General features: G+C 44.7%; 2 protein-coding genes across 2 annotated transcripts; one reads left to right on the top strand and one right to left on the bottom strand.

The window, feature by feature from the left end:
• Window positions 1–838: 838 nt before the first annotated feature.
• Window positions 839–20,723, top strand: itgb8 (integrin, beta 8). The gene is made up of 16 exons (XM_049603307.1): window positions 839–1,447; window positions 2,563–2,648; window positions 4,541–4,712; window positions 5,264–5,370; window positions 6,198–6,337; window positions 6,752–6,917; window positions 7,731–7,889; window positions 9,144–9,239; window positions 9,345–9,437; window positions 10,496–10,636; window positions 12,946–13,366; window positions 13,471–13,693; window positions 13,791–13,894; window positions 15,981–16,097; window positions 16,962–17,125; window positions 18,898–20,723. The coding sequence occupies exons 1-16, from the start codon at window positions 1,354–1,356 to the stop codon at window positions 19,024–19,026; spliced, it is 2,412 nt and encodes an 803-aa protein (XP_049459264.1). The 5' UTR covers window positions 839–1,353; the 3' UTR covers window positions 19,027–20,723.
• An 842-nt stretch (window positions 20,724–21,565) lies between these two features.
• Window positions 21,566–24,028, bottom strand: sp8a (sp8 transcription factor a). Its single transcript, XM_049603313.1, has 2 exons — window positions 23,905–24,028; window positions 21,566–23,214 (listed from the first exon to the last, which is right to left on the bottom strand). Exons 1-2 carry the CDS (start codon window positions 23,923–23,925, stop codon window positions 21,985–21,987), a joined length of 1,251 nt encoding a protein of 416 aa, XP_049459270.1. The 5' UTR covers window positions 23,926–24,028; the 3' UTR covers window positions 21,566–21,984.
• Between the last annotated feature and the right edge of the window lie 755 nt (window positions 24,029–24,783).

The following is a 24,783-nucleotide window of genomic DNA, read 5'->3' on the forward strand; positions in this document are numbered from 1 at the left end:
GACTACTAATGGGGCATGGATGGGGAGGTGTTGGCACTCCCCCTCCGAAATTCCCGTTTGACAAATTATGTGAATGAATGAGAGGAGAGGCAAAGCTGGCTCGGGCCCAGGCTCCTGAGTGACAGACGGGGTCAAACAGAGTAGATATGGGACTTGTGTGAGTGTGCTGGGTGAGCTTACTGCTGTGCATTGGCTGGCACTCTCACAATCACAGTTTAGGCCGTGTGCCAAGCAAAACATATCCACTTTATCTAGCAGACGTCTACCGGAGACAAGCTCAGGATCATGCCAAAGATGGTAGACCATTGTATCTTTTGTCCTTCTGCGGCTGTGTTTTCCTCCAGCTTAAAATGTTGAGTTGTTTAGTAAGTCTTTGGCTCCTGCTCAGCGGAGCAGCCGGCGAGGCGAGGTTACTCCATGTCATTGGAATCTGTGCACAATGGACTCAGCCCCCCCTTCCTCCTCCTTAGCACCAGCTTGTGAACCCCTCTGCAAGAGCTCTGGTTTTATTGACCCCCACCTCCCCTCCCCACTCCTCTACCCCATCATCTATCCATGCACATTTTGGGTCCCCACACACACAGGAGCCCTCAGTGTTAAATGGCTCCCTGATGGAGCAATATAAACATCAGTGTTCAATTCAAGGCCACGGTTCACTTGGAATGCACCCCACCACAACTCCTTGTAGTAAGCACTTCATGTCTCTCTTCCTCTCTCTCTCCTTATTTGTCTCTCTTCCCTCCCTCCTTAACTCTCCCCCTCTCTCTCTCTCTCTTTCTGATACATCGAGGACAGGGCGTCGTTGCCATGGCACCGCCTGCCTTAGTCAGTACAGCGTTAAAACACGGTCACTCTCCTGGCTTGCGCGTGGGATGTTCAGTCAGCATGTTGGTGCGCACCGGTTGAAAGCTGCGCTGGTACTCGTGTGTGTGTAACTCCGCTCTGTCCCGGGATGAGACTTCACCAGCAGCTGCGAGAGCTGTGAGGTCCATAGTGGAAGCACGCGGGGACACGTCGCGCACACCTGCGGCTGGATGGAGGGACTTGCGCCGCAGCCGCTGTCGCCGCACTCCACCGATTGCTTCACCTCCACTCGTGGTCCACGAGGGAGCGCGCTTGTAAGCTGATTTAACCCGGGGGATGTGAATACCTCTCCGGGATTAGTAGGTTATTGGGTGAACGACAATGCCCCGCGGCTCGGTCCGGCACTCCCGGCTATTGTTCGTGCGGCGGCGGACGCTGGGTGCCCGGTCTAGCCCGGTTCATCTCCAGTAAGCTGTACAGCGTCTGCTCCTGTGGCCCCCCTCCCTCGCTGCTTCGCTCAGGTCGCCCTCCCGGTGTGGACAGGATAATATGACTTCCTGGCTCCGCGCATACGGCAGCGTCCCTCTGTGTCTCCTGCTCTGCTGCGTGGTGGTCGCTGTCTGCGCAGAAGCCTCCAGTGCCGGTGAGTGGAGGCTCATTAGGGCCAATTACATCATCCAGCAATTAGCCGACATCATGTATCAGTGTCGAGACATCACTGCGCAACATCAGCTGCCTTGCTGCGCTCTCTGCAGGGGGTCGATGGTTTCCCAAATGTTTCATTTAAAGGACTCCTCATCCCCTTAAAGACGCATTTTATATTTCCACTGTCATTGTGGCAAGTTTTAGGCAGACTACCTACCTTTGAACAAAGCAATCAAGCTTATAAACTGTCTCATTTAACACACATTAAAGCAGGGGAGTAACAAACTATTCATTTTTTTGAAGGGAAACCTCCAAACCCACAACAAGGGGACCCACTGGAGTAGCCCGCACCACATCAACCTCTTGTTTCAGCATGTATTGATCAGTTATAATTGCAACTTAAACGCTTCACCTATTTTGATGTTTGCCAGAGGCCAGGAGTGTTAATTGGGTCAACACTGCTTGTTAGTGGGCTGTTAGGGATGCTGGGACCTGCAGCATTTTCTCTGTCCTACATTCCAACCCTGTAGCTCACTGAAATTGCTCTGGAAAATTGAATTTCACCAGATAGATCACTTCAATGAATCATTAATCGCACCACGGGGAGCTCAAGGTTCATTTTGTGTTGCACTGTATAAAGTCCTCAGTGTCTACGTCATGCTGTAATTTTTCTGCTAAGGTTGCATAAAAGTATCTTGCATGAGCGATTTGTCACAGTGTCCTTCCATTAATTGTGTGCATGTTGCATTCACAGAGTGACTCATGATTAGTTAGTCCTGTCTGTTCATGTGTTTGCATATGTGTGTGTGGGGGTGTGGGAAATGATCCATTGCACCACTCCAACGACTCAAGCACCTGTTCCCACACTCCAGGCCGTTTTCCCACTACACGGCTGGCTGATGCTCGCTGAATAGCCTCATATGCGATGCTAAGTGGTGCTTCCATCATCAAAAGTGTGCATGAGATGTCTAAATATCCACAGGGGCTCGGCTGCATGGCTAATGAGTGTTGACACACACATTCTTTCATATGCTAATCGCAAACTCTTCTCTTTACATCCCGTTTCTGTCTCCCTTTCTACCTCTTTCCCCATCTCTCTCTCTCTCTCTGCAGGTGACAGTGTGTGTTGGTCTCCTAGTGTCACTTCTTGTACAGAGTGTCTCAGACGTGGGCCACAGTGTGCCTGGTGCTTCAAGGAGGTAGGAATGTGTATACAAAGTGTGGGTTTGAGACAGAAAAAGAGAGAACGTGGCAGACATTCAGCAGCATTCCTCAGATGACAAACACCAAAGCTGTGATGCCATCCACGGATGCGAATATAATGTGTGTGTTCGGGCTCAGTGGCCCGCCCTATGACCTGTGTGAGTGTGTCTTTGTGTGTGTGAATGTCTCCTCGCGTGCTTTCTCAGGGACAAAGCCACTTTCTATCCATGTGTTTAGTCTGGGCGCTCACACATATCACTGCATTTGTTTCAATGTGTGCATCTGCCTGTGTGTTTGTCTGTATCTGCTCTCTGGGTGTCAGCGTGTCTCGTAAAGAGCCCACCCTGAATCAGCTTTGGGAAGCTGTAAAGCCTCCAAGTGGCACACCAGTCACAACACACACACACACACACACACACTGCACTGTCTAGACCAGATTGTCAACATGTGTGTGTTTACAGACTTCAGGTGCTTTCCCATCCTGTGAGCCCTAACCTTAACTGACATCATTAAGTAGGGCCGGAAAGCATTCACACAGCAACCACCTACACACACGACGTCACAGATCCATGATTGGAAAAGCACTGACAAGTAAGCAGGTACAGTGCTTGTAATTATGCATGCTCACATTTTGCCATTGACATTCGGCATCAGGCGAAGGGGCAAACTCTGTGAGGAAAGTCCGGGGAAGTCGCTGTGAAACTTTCTGGTATTCAGAGTCCCAAATTATAGCCACAGAGACAGCCATAAATAAAGCTTTCAAGTTACATGGTCACATATTTAGCTGTAGTTTCAGCTTTCGTTGCAGAGTGTTTGCTGCTCTGCTCTTGTGCTATTTCTGCTTCAGAAGTAGTAGTAATCTCTATCAGTTGCACTGTTTCATTCCCTATCCACTTGATTATGTCACACTCATACCAATCAGGCCCATGACATGCTGTAAACACACACATTTAATGGCGTAGTTGTATTTTTCCAGTGTTAGTCACTGTGTTGTTGAGCGAGTTTCTCACAGACAGAGGTACCAAAGGTCACTAATCCACCCCAAAGCTGCAATGCGTGATGCTGTTGTGCCGTAGCAAGTAGCTATTAGGCAGCGAAGAGGTTAATCACAGCAAGATTTACAGAAATCTTCTATGGTTCTATCCATCAGAGCTGCTGCTTTTATCTCACCCTCCTTTCCTCTGTAATCAGATACGGACAGATTAGATGTGGACACAAGCAGGACACTTCTTCCTGATTCGCTAAACTGATGACTCACTTCAGAATTACATAATGATATGGTAATGGCTCTGAAGTCAGTGTAACTACGTCACAGATCAATACAAACATCATGAAAGCGACAGAAACGAAAAATGAAACCAAGGTGAGTCATTGTGGCGTCAGTTTCAACGTGTGAAATAAAGGTCTTTCACACTGTGCTGTGCAGTGAGATCAGAAAATGAAGAGGGCGAAAGAGCTCATGCATTTCAAACCTTGCACTCTGGAGTGTTCGTACTCCTGCATGTGTGAGTAGAAATTGATTCTTTTGACCTTGAAATCTTGATTCACAGTGACTCAAAGGGATGCATCTGACAGAGTATACATTCATGATGGTCATATATTTGGTAGCAGCAGTGCATCTTGCCTGTGGGTTCATGGAGGATAATGTGGTATTCTACTTGACCTACTTGTTTGTGTCGCTTGTTCTCATTCCCGAGATGCGATTATCGTGATAAAATCTTTAAAGACGGCTTAGTTGTATTATCTTCACAACTGTCTGGCAGCTTTTCTTCCTGGGTCTTGTTTGGTTTTTTGTGTTGTTCTCTGAATTTTACACAATATGATATCATCGGGGCTTATGAGATGTCTAAACTCACCACTTCCCTTCTTGACCTTGTGTGACCTCTAGGACTTTCTGGATGGGGCCGGGCCGAACCAGCGCTGCGACCTGCCAGTGAAGCTGCTCAGAAGAGGCTGTGGACCGGAGTTCATGGAACAGTCAGAGATCAAGGTGGAGGTCAACACGACGGTCAGCAGCACTCAAGTGTCCCCACGAGACATCAGCGTCACCCTCAGACCAGGTAGATGAAGGGCATCTCTGGATTTGTGCCGTGAATGCAGCTTTAAGTCAAGTATAAAATGGTGTATCCGTATCATTGTAGTGTGTGATCAGGCAGCTGAGGTAAAGTTTAAAACAGAGTTATTATAGTTTTTATTTTCATTTTGTTTATAATTTTTGCTTTCGGTTTAGTTTCCAGGGTGGCCACCCATTTTGTTGTCTAAAATGTTTAGTTTTAGTTTAGTTTTGATGAGTTTCGGTATTAGTGTTGCTTATTTATTATTATTTCTGTTTCAGGTACTTTTCAGGGGCAAAATTTAAGAAGTTCAGAACAGGTTTTAAAACATAAACACAACTATTTGTGAGGACAGGTGACTCACAGTCATGTAGAGACCACAGTTTCAATAAACAAACATACCAATGCCCCATTGTGGTTGTTGTGTTGACAGATAAAACCAAATTAACACAGATTAAACTAAAGACATTTCCTGTTTATTCTATCTCTAACTTTAATAACCTTGGTTCAAAATGAATGATTTTATTGTGTGTATGTGTGTGTGTGTGTGTTCCTAGGTGCAGAGGCTAGCGTCGTAGTGGCTGTGAAGCAGCTTGAGCGTTACCCTGTGGACCTGTACTACCTGGTTGATGTGTCGGCGTCTATGCAGGAAAACCTTGATCATGTAAGTGTCCGTCGTGTTTCTCAGTGCCGAAGCATTTCACTTATTTTTCTCAAACGACCTGTACACGACACCCAGAGCATGTCTGTGAGTCAGTGTCTGAGCTGGCGTCGTCTGCACGTGGCTCTTAACATGGAGGTGACAGCTTATGGTGCCAACAGTGCGAGCAGTGTTGACAAGGGTGTTAACATGTGGAGGGACTAGAGGGCGGGCGTTTTGCGAAGACACTGTTGCTGTTTTTAGCGGTAATCACCCGTAATGGCTGTATGAGCACAGTTCAAAGCAACGGTGATAAGCAAGTCAGTGGGACACACACACACACACACACACACACACGCACAGGGACTCACATGCACTAACGTGCACGCGCAGCTGGACTGTCTATCACAACAAAGAACAGAGAGAATGACTTCATTCTCTGCTCCGGACACCATGACTCCACTGTATCTTTACACAGCACTAGTTGTTTGCTGCTTTATAATGCTCTGAATGTTGCGTACAGCACCTTTTTGGAAAGAGTGTATTTTTAAAAGGTTTAAATTCTGAATCCTCACAACCTCCTACACTGTTATTATGGTGGTTGGAAACAAACAAGCCCAGCTCAGATAACAGATATCATCATTGGCAGATATCAAGTGTAGAAATTTTAGAGCTCAATCTAATTTACTCAAGTGAGCAATCTCTTTAAGGATTAATTAAAAAGTTGTCATCTCATTCTGTCTCACCCTCTACCTTTTCACCGTTTCTGTTTCTCCCTCCTACCATCCTTTATCCGCCCTCTGATTTCCCAAACGTCATCCACCTCCCTCTGCATTTTCTCTGTGGTCCAGTTGAAGACAGTGGGCGTAGCGCTGTCTCTTCGTATGACAGAGCACTCCTCGGACCTTTGGCTGGGTTTCGGCTCGTTTGTTGACAAACCTGTGTCCCCTTACATCAATGTCCACCCCTCCAAGATCAACAACCCCTGCAGGTAAGATGCACAATCTGTTGGTTGGCTTATTGATTGCTGAAAAAGCAGGGATAGTCCTCACAGCATAGCTCATTTTGTGATTTTTTTTTTATTAGTATGAATAAAATAGATCTTTAAAACCTTAAAAGTTTGCCTTGTTATGTTCATCTGCGAACTTTTTTTCTTTTAATGAGACCGGAAGAGTGATGATTATTTAAAAATACATGCGAGCAAGCTGTTCCCATTAGTTGCTCCCAATTTTGTGTGACTCAGAGAGAGATTCATCAGTTGCTGTGGGGCAACATTGTTGTGATGATGAGCTGTGCTGGGAGACGGAAACAACAGATGTAGCATTTTGATTTGTCCTGAGATCTGCAGCTTTGGATGTTGCAATTTAAAAAAAAAACTTTCTGGACCATCTCCGTCTCTCACCAGTGATTATGAGATCCGCTGTCGCCCGGCCCACGGCTTCCACCACGTCCTGAGCATGACTGGAAACATGAGCGAGTTCACGCGTGTGATAAAACGCCAGCGAATCTCTGGAAACATGGACACACCTGAGGGAGGACTGGATGCTATGCTGCAAGCTGCCGTCTGCCAAGTGTGTATGCACAGATACTGAAAGCCAGGCTTGTGTGTGCAACAAACAGAAAGGGAGTTAGCGGCATGTTTTTTAAGGCGGGTCATTTTCAATGTTTTGAATACGTTAAGAAAATGAGGCATAACCCCAAATTTGGTAGTAAGCCTGCATGGTGGTGAAAGGGGCGTTTATCCTGGGAGAATAGTGGCACTCTGACTCAGCACTGGATATCACCACTGGAATCCCACTAAGTAATGACACCACAGCTGGGGTATGGCAGACACACACACACACAGAGTTGCTTATGCTATGGCTGCAGGAGGGCCGTGAGTCACAGCACGCAGGGGGCCCCTGAGTAACCACCCTGCAGGGAAACACCACGGTGGTCATTGCTCTAGAAATAGACTCTCCATTATGTCAGGCCTACTTATAAACTCACTGGGTTTCCTTAAATACACACATGTGTACACACACACTCACATAGACCCATTTTTCTCACACTGCGTATGACAAGTCACAGACATAAAGAGGCAGCGTCTGTGACTGGTGGCGGAATTTCTGCTGCATTTCCTTTAATTGGGCATAACAGACGGAGCTGATCACCACGGGAGCTAATGTAGGTCAGATGAGTAAAATGTTTGAATTTGCAGTTTCTTACCACATGTGTAAAAAAAAATATAAAGCATGCACATATTTTCCACATCAGTCTGTGTGAATGCAGTTGACTAATGGGGATAGAAATGAGAGAATCTATAAAACTACTCTATGGAAACAGAATACACATGATTTACACACATTACACAATGTCCTGATTCTTCTCCGTCTCTCTTCTAGAGATCCGTGGGTTGGCGACCACAGGCCAAGCGTCTGCTGCTCCTGATGACCGATCAGCCGTCTCACCTTGCCTTGGATAGCCGACTGGCGGGGATTGTGACGCCGCACGATGGACTGTGTCACCTGGAAAACAATGTCTACACAGGGAGCACGAAGATGGTAAGAGGAGGAGGAAGCTTGGCTTATAAGAGCTGAACAGTTTAACTGGGTGTTTAATGCATCTTAAAGCTCACTTGGTGTCACATACATATGGAGTGTGCAGATAAAATGAGTCTTACAGAGTATTAAAAATGGGACAAAACAATATAGATATACAGATTTTGTTACCTTTGCATATAGCCAAGTGTTTTCCAGCCTTTGTGCTAAGCTAAGCTGCTGCTGGCAATAGCTGCATATTCAATGTACAGTAGTAGTACAGTAGAGTCGTAGTGATCTTCTCATCTAATGCCTGCCAAGAAAATTAAATAAGCTTATTTCCCAAAATGTCAAACTATTCCTTTAAAGGAATACGTCACCCCCCAAATGATAATCTGTGTATCAGTTTTTCAGCCCATGTTATGTTGACTTTGTGGAGAAAATGTTGTTTTTCCCCACAAGCCTCCATGGTGAATAAAGAATCCAAAAATGGAGAAAACTCTTGATGAGTTGAAGTCACTGGGGTCCATGTTTAACAACAGCAAAACTATATCAAAACATTAGTTTACAAACTCTCAGAGAACATGTGCAGTAATCCGTGTCGCATTTTTCCAGTCGTAAACTCAGTTGCTCCCAAACACACAGCCGTTTTCGATGGGGGAAACAAGTTAAAAGGGAAATTTGTCTCTTCAAAGCCAGACTCCATTGACAAAAACAGTAATTTAGTGTTTACTTTGGTGAATCCCGAACTACAATAACACAAACTAACTGATGGAGGCAGTGGTAGACCAGCATCTAACATGTTCAGCAAGGTTCTGTTTTTGTCAATGGAGTCTAGCTTTGAAAAGAGTAAAGTTAAGTTTTACTTTTAGTTCAGTTCCTTGTCGCACAGGGCTGTCTGCTTGGGAAGTGCTGAGCATACGACTGATGCGAGTATGACTTGAATTCATCAAGAAGAATTTTTGGATTCTCCGTTCACTGGAGGCATGCGAGAAAAACAAAGTGATCTTTACAAATTCAACACAACACGAGGTGAGTAAATGATAAGCAAGCGATCATTTGGGGGGTAAAGTATTCCTTTACAGCTATGGACTGTGTACACTCTGCTACATGGGGTGCAGTTGAATCATGGGCCATGTAGATGCAAGTTTGTAGACAAATTACAGTATATCAGGAATAGTGGGCTTAAATTTGATACGGTACATTAGGGGGAAAAAGGGAGTGCATTCCTGAGAAAATACTTTTTTGTATAAAGCCTGTTGTTTGTCTCCCTTTCAGGACCACCCTAGTTTGGGTCAGTTGTCTGATAAGCTGCTTGAAAACCATATTTACTCCATCTTTGCTGTGGAGAAGCAGCAGTACCAGTGGTACGAGGTAATCACCCCCACACAAGTGTCCACAACAACATCGTTTTTAGGGTCGAGAGGCTTCCATAAGGGAGTATAATGTCTTTACCTTCATCTCCCTTTGCTTCTCTAGGAGTTGGTACGATTACTGCCTGGCTCCCACCTGGGAAAATTAGGCCTCTTCCAAGCTCCGAACCTTATAGAGCTGGTGGTGGACGCCTACAAGGTACAGAGCACTCACTCACTTCCTCTGCAACTTCTTTCTCGTTTTTATCCTCAGTATATTATTCATCCTTCAGAGTACAAAGAGAAGGATGGGGACAAGTGAAAGGTTAGGGAGAAGAGAGCAGCAGCACAGCATGAGCTGAATTCATGAGCCCACGCAGTATCGGTTCAGATGTGTTGAGGCATTGGTCCACTGATCTGCTGAGGCAACATGAACTCAGCTCATAGCACATTCCTGTTTGGGGGAAACAAAAGGCCCAGGAGAATTAGGTTTGACTGCACAGAGTCCAGGGGAGTGACACTTTTATTTTAAACCTTAATTAAGTTGGAGATGATTGGAGATGTTTTGGGTCGCTGAAGGTGTAATCAAACAGAAAAACATGGATAAGAACATGAGGTTAAGGAGGGGTAAGTGCGTGTGTGTGTGTGTGTGTGTGTGTGAGTGAGTGTGTGTGTGAGAGAGAGAGAGAGAGAGAGAGAAAGACTAGGGGTTTGTTCAGTTGGAAGCAGTTTAGGCTATAATCTTGCCTCAGGCACAGCGCTCCATTGTTTGCCTGGAGAATCTGCCGAATCCACAGATCTGGGTGCACAGCCATGCCTACGTGCAGACACACACACGCACACACACACACACACACATGCATACACAAGCAACAGAGCCTGAACAGAAGCTGGCTTTATAGTAGCTATCAGATCCCCACGGAAAACCATGTGTCCTAATCATGGACGAATACAAAGATGCTATTTTTGGCCCCACCTCCTGGTCCCCCCCCCCCCCATATTTCAAACAGAAAGAAAGAAAGGAGGGCTTTCTGGGGACATGTGACAACTTTGATTAATCACACTTCTCCCTTTCTCTCTCTCTTTCACGCTCTCGCCTCATTACTTTTCCCTCACGCAGATTATATTCATTAAATTTTTAAACTGTCGCTGCTCGTCCCACTCTCTTTTATCGCAACCCACATTCCCTTAAAAGCAGCATAATGCATTGGATTTGTTGCTATCAGGCAGTGAAGTTAATGTTGCCATTTCTCTCTGTCTCTGCCCTCGCTTCTTCAGAGGTTGTTGTCGGAGGTGTCAGTGTCAGTGTCAGTGGAGGACAAGGCAGTCAGCAGGTACTGGGTGTCTGTAACTCCTCTCTGTCCTGATGGATCCACTGTGAAGGACCAGAGCTGCACGGGGGTGCAGCCAGATCAGACGGTAATTACACAAGCATTCCTTCAGTACACAGTGGTGGATCATGCCACTGGCGACAAAGACGACCACCTAGGTCAAGACGCTGAAAAAATAATTTGTCTAAGTTGTTTATACACAACAGTATCAAAGCACACACTGTGCAAAACTTTGGCTTAATGTTACTCATATTTACACAGCAATCTTTCATTTAAGCTGCCAGCAGTGTCACAGGACATTTATTGGGTGTATTGGATTACCGTGACACATACAAACACGCTCACACACAAACATCACTGAGCTAAAGATTTGGCAAATAATCCGAGTTGAGCGGATTACAGACTGTGTTTAACAGGAAAACATTTCACAGGGATTCCATGACCTATGCGTCCTAAAATCCTTACCTTGCTCAATATGAGAGGCTTTATGCCAACAAATAGGACATTTATATTTAGAAATAGGTCACTGGACTTCCATGGCTCTCATACCTGTTCCATTTATTCACGATGTGAAAAAATAAGTCTGCACCACTTCTGCAGAGGAGCTCTGCTGCAGTAGTTATGGTTGTACAAGAGGTTACTGTCCAGAAATGCTCAACTGTAACGACTAAAGAAACCCCCGCTTTGGTACAAATTATAACATTTTCAGTACATTTGGAAATTGTCTTTCTGTTCACTCCCTAAACTGCTGATGAGACTCATCTCCTCCGTAACCTTCTGGGGCTCTTAACTCAGTCAAACACCAAGATGCTTAATCACTGCTCCATAGTTACTCCATTGTGCACATAGACTAAAGTTCAGCCTTTTAATCCATGGGTGGATTAAAGTGAATTATGGAAAGTACCCACATTTACCAGAAAGGCGATAAAAATCAAGTGAAAGGCCTGGGCGTAAATTCAAAGCTTCGGCGTGCACAATTTTCTGCCCACATGAGCAGAATAATTATTCACATTAAGAATCGCACTTAGAATTCAGTTACTTATGTTGGATAAGTGACCTGGAAGTATTTAAGTCTTATCAGAGATTGGCATAATTATGCAATGAGTGGTGGCTCATTTTGTGTTATTCTTTTCGAGAATCACAGCAGGACTTTCATGGGGGGAAATACATGTTTACTCTGCTGTAATTCTCTGGAACTGTGTGGGATCTGTGAAGCAACAGCGGATACATGAGAGAGAAATATTTGTGAGTTAGTCAGTCGTGAATCTGTTTTGTTGGTGTGCTTTTAAACCTGTCCTGCCTTCCATGAATATTTGTCATCCTCTGCTCTTTCTATCAGGGAAAACCACAGAAACAAGTTTTAGTCTTAGGCAGTGTCCTCATTTAGTGTACTCGTGGCCTGAGGATAGAAGCTCTCCCTAATGTGTCCCCCTGGTGTATCAAGTACCTTCTTCTCAATCTCAGCGGGGAGGAAAAGGCATTATCCAGGTGGTGGGGGTCCTTGATGATTCACCTAGCTTTATTCTTCCACATCTGGTATAAATTATTTCGGCAGAGTAGAGCGTCCTTTAGACCTTGCTCTACTTGCTTTGCATTCATGCACCAGGCAGTGGTGTTCCCTGTCAGGACACTCTCGATGGCACAGGGGTAGATATTCCTCAATATTTGAAGGGACACCCAGGATTTCCTCAAGCGTCTGAAGTGAGTCCGTCTCTGCTTTGCCTTTCTCACCACTGAGTCAGTATGCAATGCCGAGGCCAGGCCCTCGATGATGTAGACACCAAGGTACTGGAACCTGTCCACCCTTTATGCCGAGGGCCCATTGATATTAAAGGTGGTGTTGTTCCGTCCCTGTATCATCTCCTTAGTCTTACTAACATTCAGGAGTAGGTTGTCGTCCTGACACCAGTGGGTAAAGTCCTCTACTTTCTTCAGGTAGGCCTTTTCATTGTTATCTGAGATCAGGCCCACCACACATCAGGGGGCTCACAATGCAGCCCTGGGGTGCTCCGGTGTTAAGAATGAGGATAGAAGAGGTGTGTCCGCCCACTCTCACCACCTGGGCTCCGTCTGTCAGGAGGTCAAGGATCCATGTGCACAGTCAGGTGTTTAGTCCCAGGTCCTTGAGCTTTGTAACAAGTCTGGAAAGTAGACTAGTTGAGGCTGATTGGAAAGTGAGTAGTTTTGCAGAGATTTGATAAACCAAAGAACTGGACAAATTAAAAGTTTGACTTGATGGCATTAGAGAAAATAGTCAGGGGATCACAAAAGTTACTAGAACTTATCCTTTGGGCACTATGAATGTCTGTATCAAATTTAATGGCAATCCATCCAGTAGTTGTTGAGATATTTCAGTCTGCACTGAAGTGATGATTGTCTTTTTGTCCTCCCATGAAGGTCTACTTCAATATCACCATCGGCATGCGCTCTTGTCCTGACGACGGCAAAGATGAAGATGTCACAGTGTTGGTTCGACCTTTGGGTTACAATGAATCGACCGTTGTAAGGATCCACTCCAAATGCCGCTGCAATTGTGGACCCACGGGGCGCTGCAATGACGAAGACCAGTCACCATGCGAAGGAGCACAGGAGAGCTCCAGTCAGGAGCAGACGCCAGCGCATGGACTAATTAAGGACTCAGATGGAGATTCAAACCGCAACTGCAGAGCAGATGGGTCTGATGTGGACTGCAGTGGCCGGGGAGTGTGTGAGTGTGGGAGGTGTGTGTGTGATGAAACCAGGCTTGGGACTGTATATGGGAAATACTGCGAGATAGATGACTTCTCCTGCCCGTATGAAGGGGGACTGCTGTGTGGAGGTAAGGGAGGAACACAGAGATATCAAAAAGCAACAGTCTACTATTATTTTATTTTATTTGTCTCTAAAACACTCTTTCCTCCCATGTCTGTCTGTTCCTCTCAGGGCGTGGTGTGTGTGTGTCAGGTGAGTGTGTGTGCGAGGATGACTGGATGGGTGATAGCTGTGCTTGTCCCGTCTCCACAGCAACCTGCCAATCCGCCAACGGCTTGCTTTGCAGCGGGCGGGGCAGATGTGTGTGTGGCCAGTGTGTGTGTGACGACCCCCGACAATCTGGAGACTTCTGTGAGAGATGTCCTGCTTGCCAAAGCACCTGCCAATCATACTGGTACTTGTCAGTTTCTGTTTGCTACCACAAAGCATGATGGGAGCTGTTACAGAACTATTCGTAGCTGAGGCTGACACTGTTGTCCTCTCTCTTTCAGGAAGTGTGTCGACTGCCACCTTTCTCACGGTCTCACACAGAAAGAGGCAGGAGTCTGCAACAACACCTGTGCTCCATTGGTGGGCTACATGGACGACGTATTAGGTAAAGCTGGGTTTAATTCAATGTCTGGGCTTCTTGTAAAAAAGATTGGGCTTCCTGTTTACCATTTGACTCAGAATTTAACGATACACCATGCAGGACTGTCAGGACCTAAAAAGCAAAGTATAAACTGCAGAAATGCTGAAATAATCCCTCTCAATCATCACGTATGACTCACTGGAAGTGTGTGGTGGTGTATTTATCTGCAGAGACCCTGCCCTCTGCCAGTATTTAGGGTCCGGGCAGCTAAACTGCCAGGACACTATTGTAATCCTAGGTATTCTTCTTCTTCTTCTTCTTCTTCTTCTTCTTCTTCTTCTTCTTTATTCTTCCGAGGAAATCATACTTCCCATGGGTGAAAACTCACCAAACTTTGCACAAAGGTCCAGTCTCATGCCACATATCCTCAGCTGTAAACTCAAGCTAATAGTCCTGATGGTGGCGCTACAGCAAGCGTCTAAAGTTCAAAACTTTGAAAATTCATAACAAATCAACCATACGTGCTACAACTTCACAACTTTCATCAAACTGTAGCCCCAATACTGAAGAAACTTTTGTACATTTAAACCTATTAAAAATTAAGTTCATCACTCTGTTTTTTTTTTTTCAAAAACTGTAAAACTTTGTAAACCTATCTCCTCCCACAATTTTTGCTCAATTGACACCAAACTTGATACAGAGCATCTCCAGACTGTCCTGATTTATCAAAAAATTGAGCCTACAGTGCATCAAAATGTTTGACTGTAAATGGTACTGTAAACATATACATGCAAATTCTTGCTAAATAAATCTTCAATGTTCATGAAAAAAATGACAAAATTCTAGAGTCATGGTAGATGATGTGTGGCAAATTTCAGAATTTTATCTCAAAAACTGAATTTTTGACAGCATTTTGAATTTTGCTCTAATGTGAACAATTGGAGTCAATGTAAAAATGGCAATTTTAAACATCAGTTTTTCACTTATGGAGCAAATCACTCATTCACTCATCATCACCAACATCTCCATGCTGTCTAGATGCAATATGTGTATTTTCAGATTTTTGTTTTGATAACTGAATTTTTTACAGTGGTTTGGAATCTGCTTTTCCATGCATGGACAGCTGCTAAACCTGCACGTCTGGCTTAGTCAATCTGTGAAGCTACACATGAATTGTCACTGACTAATTAGCTCAGTGAGATAGAAATTGATTCTTAGTCTCAGAGGTTGTGAGTTCAAGCTTCAGCTGATGCAAAAGGCAGATTGTGTTGCTAAATTCCTAAATGTCTTCCAATTCTTCTGCTCGTTGCTCAGAATTGCCTAAAAATGCCCGGACCCGACCCATCGCTGCGCAGCAGCTATAATTTTCTTCTTATTTTCTGTGTTTGGGACATTTTGCTTTCTACAATTCGTTTTTTGCTGACCACCTCATAGTATTTCTATGCGAGCAAAATTATCTTTGGTATCATTTTTTCATGGTTCTCTCCTGCAGATTGTTCGGATGCTATAGGTTCACACAAAGTGGATTTGGGAAACTATTTGTCGACTGGTTGGGACTGAATAGCGTTAATGTTCATTGTTTCAAAAATCAAGGGAAGAAAATTGGTTCATGACACACTTTTTAAGTAACGTTAATCTCTGGGCTTGGGGGGAGGTATCAAGTATCAGATCAAAAGGCTCAAGTCCAAGTGAGGTCTTGAGTCATTGGTGAGTCTTTTTTTGATTTTGTTGAGCCCAAAGTATCAAATTTAGTCTGACTCAAGTCCATTCGTGTGACTCGAATCCACATCTCTTGTTAAAAGCAGCAACAATGTGCAGTAGAGCTGAGGTAAAGTGCAGAGTTGGGGGACAAGTTTATAGATTTGTCACTTCCAGCGACACCTTTCACATTACACACACTGATTTGAGTCATTGTAACAGTGGTATAGAAATATTGATCGGTACAGCTTTAACATGAAAGCTGAAGAGCTGTAAAACACAGCAGCTCTCTTGTAATGCCTCTCACATTCCTTTGTTTTAAGTAATCCAGGAGGATTTTCACCAGGGTCCGAAGCTTAACGTGTCTGGACTGAATAACAACTCACTTCAACTCACGTCTCTCTATTTTCAGGCCAAGCAGAGGAGATGTGGATCCAGTGTATGTACATCAGTAATGACGGCTGTCGCTATCGCTTTCAAACAAGCTCGCAGTCGGGTCAGACGCAGCTTCACATAAGCAGAAGACCAGGTATGATGTACACACACACACACACACACACACACACACACACACACACACACATACACACACACACATACATACAAGTCTTTATTTGAGGTCACTTCCGTTGCTACTATTGCTTCACTACTACACCCTGGTGTGTTTGAGTCAGCAAGCCTGCTGTCAGTGTTACAGCTGTTTTTTACATTTCCCCTCGGTTCCCAGCTCACCTTCTCATGGCCACACACACACACATACGCACACACACACACACGATTTAAAGCCCACTAACTCAAACATGCCCTGGGTTACACGCTCACACATTACCGCACATCCAAGTGTTACAGTTCAACCCCGCCTTCCCGATTTTTGGAACAGCACCGTTCATTGTGCGTCCCCCCCCCCCTCCACCTCCCCCCTGTTCCCCTCACCCCTCCACCCAACGGGACAGTCTCTTCCGGCTCACGCCTACTCCTCCCGGGTGCAGCAGGAGCCAGGTCTCCATGGAAACTCTGTTACAAAATGTCAGAGCACTCTTTGGGCTCTTTGTTATGAGCGATGAGCCCGTCATCCACACATGCTCCCCAGCAGATACACAGCCAGCTGACTATTCAGTGCAGCACCACTGGCACAGCTGCCACCGACCGAGCTGTGTGTGTGTGTGTGTGTGTGTGTGTGTGTGTGTGTGTATGTGTGTTTGTATGGAGAGTAGCTAAGTATATTTACTGAGGTATTTGTATTTTACATGAGTGTTTCCATTTTATGCTTCTTACTACTTCTTCTCCACTTCATTTTAGAGGCGAAACTTGTGAGTGTGAACTTTTTTCCCGCCACAGTGAAAGGCACCCTGCCCCAGTTCTCCACAGTGAAACCTTATGTCCATGTCCACAGAGTGTGCCAGCAGCAGCCGACTGGTAGGAACATTCCTGAGCGTGTGTGCCCTGACAGTGCTGTGCGGGCTGGTGGTGGTGGCTGTGTCCCGGCTGCTGCTACAGAAGAGAGGCTTGTCACCAGAGGGCGCTGCGGAGGACAGAGGCTATCACTGCACTGGAAAGGTTAGATCTCAAAAGTCAAGTACGCTTGAGGCGGTCAGCAGGGTTTTAATTGGGGGAAAGGCTAAAGTGTCCCTGAAGCCTGGCCTCAGAAGCATCAGGGACCCCTCAGTGCAGGATATTTTTGTTCATGTGTACTGTCCGCTGAAACCAAGAGTGAGAAATTTGAGTCTGCTGTTTTGAGGTACAGCTGTATTTTACATTTCCTCTCAACTCCCAGCTCGCCATCTACAGTGTCCAGATTTGTGACCTTACAATGATGTACAGCACCTTTGAGAAGAAGGAAGCGATGAACAGCGATGAAGCGGGGGGGGGTTCTGGGTTCTGGTTCTGGAGACATGTGTGCCCAAAGTGGTGTGAAAGTATTTGGAACCCCTCATTTATTGTTCATCGTTCACTGCAGATCATCTTAATGGCACAAATGACTGTGCCATTCTTAAATTCTTAAATGGAGCACAATTCCCTGCTGATGTTGCAGGCGTAACGTTATACTCTCAGGGGGATCTTGTTCTTATTTACGTTAGCTGGGAGTTTTGCAAGTGTTGGAAAGCTGCACATACTCCCTCAACAAATGGTCACTCTCTGCATTTTAGGTTGAATATTTATGAAATCCACCCAAAGGGAGCTCCTGATTTTAACAGGCCACTATTAAAGTCAATGTACTAGTCACTTGGATAACAACACAGCAAAATACCCAAAATGCATTGCCCTTGTTAACCTGCCATCCCTGTGCATCTCCTGGGTGCTGACCCACATGCTGTCCTCTCCAGACCCAAACTTATAACCAGCACAGAATTTGTAGCGTTGTTTTACTGACCAGGAAACTCACCAACCATTTGCATGTGTTAAATCACCTCATGTGATGGTACTTAGCCAATCAGATCTGTGCATTACAACTTGAGCGAGGGAGCAGAGACACTCACACAGGACAGATGAGACAGTTGGATAAAGGAGAGAGTCGGAGAAAAGTAGTTTCACATGGTGTGTTTCAAAGACCGAAAAGTAGACAGTGAAAACAGAGCTTTAATGAGGGCTGTGCAGAGACCTTTAGCGGGGCAGGTGCTCCAGGTTTAAAGGGGGCACATGGAGCAATATTTTAAACCAAGATACACCAACATCATTTAAAGCATAACCTGTTATATTATACACAACATGCAAACTTAGAACAAACTGCATAAAATCAGAGGGGGATATTATGACTTAAAGTGAGGAAATTTTAATTTTTAATGTCATTTGAGTTGACTGCCCCTTTAAATTTCTCAAAAACTCTACAGAAAAACCACATGGACTTGATCATGGTCATAATTAGCGTAATCCTGAACAGGAATCCTTTGACATTTTCACATAACCTTTGAAGGATTTTTAATTAAATCTCAAATACAATGACTTTCCTTTTATCCATCCATCCATTTTCGCAACTGCTTATCCTCTTTGGGGTCGCGGGGGAGCTGGAGCCTATCCCAGCTGACACTGGGTGAGAGACTATCACAGGGCTGACACATAGAGACAGACAACCATTCACACTCACATTCACACCCACGGACAGTTCAGAGTCACCAGTTAACCTGCATGTCTTTGGACTGTGGGAGGAAGCTGGAGTACCTGGAGAAAACCCACACTGATACAGGGAGAACATGCAAACTCTGGGCCTCCATTTTTTTTTATAAAAAAGCTGTACAGATGGATAACTTCAGTTTTTAATGTAATTAGATTTAATATAATATGCAATGTGTGTGTGTCGCTTTTGCTGACTGCATATTCCTCTCACCCTTCAGGACCTGTCGTACATCCCAACAACCAATGAGAAGACAGTCACCTACAGGAGGGACCGTCCACCTGACCGGCCCGTTGAGATGCACATCCAGGTTTCCAAGATGAACCTCAGCGACGCCTGGCAGTGCTAGGCAAAGGTCAAAGGTCAGACGGATATTAACACAGAGGGAGATTCAACTAAAGGCTTCTTTTCTGCCTCTAAACCTTCATGAAACTTCAACCAGCTGCATGTGGAGACGCAGATAACGAATAACTAAACTATGAAACCTCCATGGGATCCCATTGGTTAAACGAACTGACCAAGCTCTCATCAACTGTGTGACTGAAGTGGCCAGTATCCTGGAAGACGAAAGGAAGAGCACATGTCCCCCCACCTCTTTTTCCTCTGTAGCAGCTTCTTCCGCAGGGTAAAGGGTGGTCGTTCTTCACTTTTTAGCCATGCGGCAATCACTGCTCTAACTTATGAGTGTGTGTGTGAGCGGGTGTGTGTGAGAAAGAGAGATAAGGAGAGTGCATGTGGTGCGGGTAGATGCATTTTTGCTCTATTTAGGCTTTCTATTTATGATTTTATAGTAAAAACACTACATGTTTTGGGTTTATGTGATCATGAGGTACTCCAACACTTCAATGCTCCAACTGAACCATCTCCCTGTCTTATTCTGCCCCCTTGTGGCCAGCTTGAGGTACGACATTTTCTCCTCCAATAATACTGTCAACACATTACTGACCTCAGCTGTACTGCCTTGGGATTTAATCCACAAAGCACACCATTGACTCTGTATGCCTTTTTTTGTGTTCTTGATTTATTTAGATGTTTAGTCATGTGCGGCATACTTCTTGTTTCTTTGTTGCATTTTGTTTTTGTTAACCGATCAACTGCAAATTAGTGTTACCTTATGACATTTTTTTTTAATCATGATCAGTGAGAGTATAGTTTCATGTGATTGTCAGTCGTTGACGATCTGATTAGACTTGCACTAGAACAATTGTTTTTGCATTATACTACTGAAGACTGTGGGATCTCTGGGGCAGGAGAGCTGCGATTGTGGGTTTGAAATGATTAGTCTCCTACATGTTGGGCATTAGAAGTCACCTATCTACGCATTAAGTGCATTTGAAGCTAATGTAACAAATCCACAACACTGGAATAACTATGGATTGGAAAATCTTATTTTTAAAAAAGCGACATACTGGCAAGTAATGGCAACTGCATCATCAAACGCCTGCATGTGTAGCCTCTATAACAGACAGAGAGCAAAGAACTGTGTCTGCATGCATCTACTGATCATCCCAGAGCCATTACTGATGCGTTTAGACTCCGAGACTAACTCCTGAGCAGAGGTACAAATCTGCTCTGAAGGCACTGGGATCAGTGAGATCAGAGGAGGACTTACACCCCTCATGCACTAGATCCTCTAGATCCAGAGTGCCAGTTGCATCTTGTAAGACTTGCGCTCGCCCAATCCTGTTCCTTTTTGAGTTTTATTTAACACATTGTTGTTTACAGCAATAGCTGCTCTCTGTTACTGTAAGTCAGGAACACTAATTATTATTTATTGTGATTTTTTTTCCTTTTTATTTATGTTAATTGTACTATTTTATGATTAGGCTACTTGGGTTACAGGTAGTAAGTACTGTTTGTGTTTATGAAGAGCGGTCTCTATCTCTAACCACGAGAGTAATGCAGCAATAAGGTTATAATCATCTCATCTGACCGGACACTGAGTTCGGAGTAACAACAGCACTTTCCTGTGTAGTTTTGCTGTCTATTAATGTGATTAGTTGCGTAGCGTGAATGTTTTCATCACAATAAAATGTGCAAGATTTTTTTTTTTTTATCATATCTTGAGTTCTTTTTTCCTCTAAAGGTTGTATTTGAAATATTTTGAAAGAAAATGTGGCCCAAGTCAAGTTAGTGTGGTGAAAAGTTTAACAAAAAGCAAAAGATAGTGTCTCATTTGCAAGCTGTATTTTTAACTATGAGCTCAATGTTTTTAGGTCAGGCTAATGTGTGGTTTTAAGCAGATCAGGCAAATAACTAACAGAAAGGGAAAAGCATGGTGTGACCAACCTGTGTGCTCCAAAAAAGAGTGGCTATATAAACTGAACACTAGGTGGAGATGCACACTAAGGCAACTGAGATGACTTCCACTGAGGCAAGAGAACGTTACAGAAAGTGTAACATACAGTGTTTGATAAAGTATCTGTACCACTCTTTGTCAACAGAACAAGGCAGAACTGACATCATTTCAATACCATGTTGTGGCTGATTTTATTCTCACAAGCTCGCTGTAAAAGGCCCCAACTGAACTAAAACATTACTTCAAGTTCAAATATAATTGATTTAATTGCGCATGTCTAATACAATGTACAGCTAAGCCTACATCAAAAATCAATTGATCAAATCCAAGAAGTGAATTTTAAAAATACTTTAAATTATTAAACTTGTCTCGTTTACAGTGTGACTAATTCTAGCAGCACTTAAATCGTATCTATTTTATTTATTTTTTGCTAGTTTGAAATAGATAGATAGATAGATATAAGATATAAGGAAATAGACTGTTTTATATTTGTAATTCCCAAAAAAGAAGTAATAAATAATGTACAAAAAATGCTAAGGCTAAATCACAGGCCTAACAAGGAAGGAAATATATTCAAAAAAGTGTCCTCTTTATTGATAACCATTTATATCCATGACTTACAAGCAGAGATGAATCATAAAAATTTAGTCTTTCATCCAAGCGTGTTTTGAAATCATCTAAAATGGGATATATTAACCTTAAATAAAAATTAGAGTGATTATGTCAGAAATAACCCAGATATTAATCTGACAGGCAACTTGTTTAATGCTGAACAAACAGTAGAGTTTGAAGATAATAAATTACGCGCATATAACTTGTCTTCAAATAACACAAGTCTGATAAAACTGTAGAGTAAAAATTTATTTTTTAAAGAAGGCTACAAATAACATTTGAGGTAAAGACACAGTGTTCATCCACAGCTGAGGTTCATCATAAAGTGCCATTTCAGTTTTTAAGTGTCCAAGAAAACACTCCACGTGTTGCTTTGTTCGTGTTTAGCTTTGTAAATTATTCCACCGCACCCTGTCCCTCCGTGGTTTGGACAGTCTCACGCACGTGCACCCCGGGTGACTGGCTCGGGCTACCGGAGAGGCTGTTGTCCGTGTCGCTGCTCCCTTTAGCGAGTCCTGGTTCCGCGCCATCCTCCGAGCCCTCCGCGCTGTGCGTCCTCACGTGCTTGCTGAGGTGGTCGGAGCGCATGAACCGTTTGTGGCAAATGGAGCACTCGAATCTCTTCTCCCCGGTGTGCGTGCGTAAATGCCGCTGGAGCTCGTCGGAGCGCGTGAAGCGTTTCCCGCAGAAGAGCCAGTTGCAGACAAACGGCCTCTCTCCGGTGTGCCAGCGCAGGTGGGCCTTCAGGTGAGAGGTCTTGCCGTAGACTTTACCACAACCAGGGATGTGGCAGCTGTGTAAGCCCCTCCGCCGCGGGCTCGTGCCCCCCTGGCCGAGGCTCTCCGCCTCCTGACAGTTCGGGCAGTCGCACGTGGCCCTGCCGGAGTACCGCCGTGATGAGGAGCGGGAAGATGGTAGAGAAACGACGGTGGTTCCTGTCAGCGCAGGTGCACCCGTCGTTGTAGACTCTGTGTAGGGAGCCTGGACAGGTGGCCTGAAGCCGTCAAACAGGTGCTGTGTGGCGGGAAGCAGGTGCTGAGAGGCACCGGGGCCGAAGGCCGGGTTGTAGTCAGTGCTGTAGCCGCTCAGATGAGAAGGCAACCCGGCCGGGCTCTGTGTGTCCACCCAGCCGGTCCCCATGTCCCACCAAGCAGTGGACCCGTTACTGACGTCTCCCACTGGCTTAAACCACGACTCATATGGATGTGCGTGCATCCTCGGATAGATCCCCGTTATGCCCTCTACCGAGGAGGGGAACTTGGTCAGAAACACAGACCGCTGTGCGTGCGCAGGATCGGGAACACTGTTGTCTGATGGCACAGAAGTCTGGTACATCGAAAAATCATTTCCAAAAGGAGAGTTGGCAGAGGTCACTGAGAAAGCGCTGGAGGTCTCTGCCAGTCCGGTCCCGTTACTCCTGGAGGTTCCAGAGGGAACACCGAGAGATGTGAAGCTGGCACCAAGGCTGCCGGTCCCCGGAGCGCCTCTCTTCCACGGGTGAAAGCCCTTCACCAGTCCGGGGGCTCCATCGGAAAGAGCAGGGGAGCACGAGGGGCTGGGCTCACCGATTCTGCTGCAGGTGGCGGCCAGCATTGCCAGCGGAGCGCTGCCGAGCCGGGGCTCCTCCTGTTGGGAACACACAGACATTTAGGCCTGTCACTTTGCCACACATGCTGTGCGTAAAGACGCACAAAATGTAGCCTAAACTAGTGTTGGTACGCGATCTGCGCAAAAATGTGGGCCTCATGGATTAAATTAAGTCATGTAAATTAATAACGTGACCTGGCTGACGTTTTGCAAACAGCGTGCGTGTGACTTGGATCAGTCGAAGACAATGGAGGAACGTCTCCGAGTGTTTTGTCAGCCAGCCACACCGACGCTACAGCAGGTAAACTTTTTCATACCATGAATAACAAATAAAGTGGTCGTCTGTGCCACACTGTATCGTCATTAGATCAATCGCGTAACACTGAGAGTTTCTAAAATCTAAATGGATAATGTGCCTTTCAATTAAACACGCTTTTACGCACAGCTCGACGAACTGACATGATCAGTGAAAACAACAGGTCAGAAAGCCAACAAGAGAAAACAACCGCTGTTAATAAAGAGTAAACATATTATCAAATGCACAGTATTATGAATATCACTGGCTATGTCAGCGACACAACAGGAGTTAAGTAACTTTGGTTAACCGTGTGCCTTGAACGCAACACAGACTGAGCGTTTTAAAGATATTATAACTATATAAAACAAATATTTTATCGACTTTTGGGATTATTAAGATGTTTAAGAAAATACATAGAAATATAAACTCACCCCGAGCAGTGTAGCAGCCATGGTCTGTGCTGAGATATCGTCCTCTGAGTGTGTGTATCTGTGTGTGTGAGCGCTCGCGGTGACTGGATGTGATGAGTCCGTGTGTCCTCTCTCACTGCTTCAGTAGTTGTAGCTTCTTCGTGTCTTTGAAGTGCCGCTGAGAGCCGGAGGACCAATCAGGGAGCGGCTCGCACTGTCTGACTGAGCGTTTGCGCTCGAGGACGTCGTAAATTTGAAAAGTGAGGTCTCGCGGCTGCAAAGTGCAACAAGTAGGAGAAAATATGAAGTCAGAGAAGACAATGAATCCTGTGGAGCTGTTTGACCACAACACATCCTTCACACACACCACACTCTTACTTTTATAAACAGGTGTTTGACTCATCGTGTAGCCTACATGTGTCATCACTTGTGTGATTCAGTTTTATTAGAAATGGTCAATTCTTTACTTATTTACAGAGCTAAAAATGCTCCATTATAACCAGGCAAAGTGGGCAAAATGCAAGACACTTTGGTGAGATCCAGATCACTTTATCGTCCATTAGATTTACATAAAATGGAAAACTGTCTTTGGCACACAGGACAACACACACCATACACAACAATTATGCATCTTCAAATCTGAAACTGACCAAGTGGCAGTAATTAAAGTGATGAGTGGTTTGTTCCTACACTGGCATATAGGTCTATAAAAATGTCACAACAATGCATTATACTCAGCTGTGTTTGACAATGAATAAATAAATGTGCATTAAAATAAGTAATGGTTTTGGTAACAGATGGGGAACCGGCTAATCGATTGAATTTAAGATGTGTAAAATTTGAGTGTATATATTGACAATTTGACCTAAAAACAAAAAGCAACATCACTCTCCAGGTAAA

The sequence above is a fragment of the Epinephelus fuscoguttatus genome, linkage group LG17, assembly GCF_011397635.1.
Source record: "Epinephelus fuscoguttatus linkage group LG17, E.fuscoguttatus.final_Chr_v1".
In the NCBI taxonomy this organism is placed as follows: Eukaryota; Metazoa; Chordata; class Actinopteri; order Perciformes; family Serranidae; genus Epinephelus; species Epinephelus fuscoguttatus.

Bases quoted from the DNA above. Each gene is read 5' to 3' on its own strand.
- itgb8 (XM_049603307.1), top strand. From the start codon at position 1,354: ATGACTTCCTGGCTCCGCGCATACGGCAGCGTCCCTCTGTGTCTCCTG. The intron at 6,338-6,751 runs GTAAGATGCACA...GTCTCTCACCAG, and splicing joins AAGATCAACAACCCCTGCAG to TGATTATGAGATCCGCTGTC. The intron at 13,895-15,980 runs GTAAAGCTGGGT...CTCTATTTTCAG, and splicing joins CTACATGGACGACGTATTAG to GCCAAGCAGAGGAGATGTGG.
- sp8a (XM_049603313.1), bottom strand. From the start codon at position 23,925: ATGGCTGCTACACTGCTCGGG. The intron at 23,215-23,904 runs GTGAGTTTATAT...TGTTCCCAACAG, and splicing joins TGGCTGCTACACTGCTCGGG to GAGGAGCCCCGGCTCGGCAG.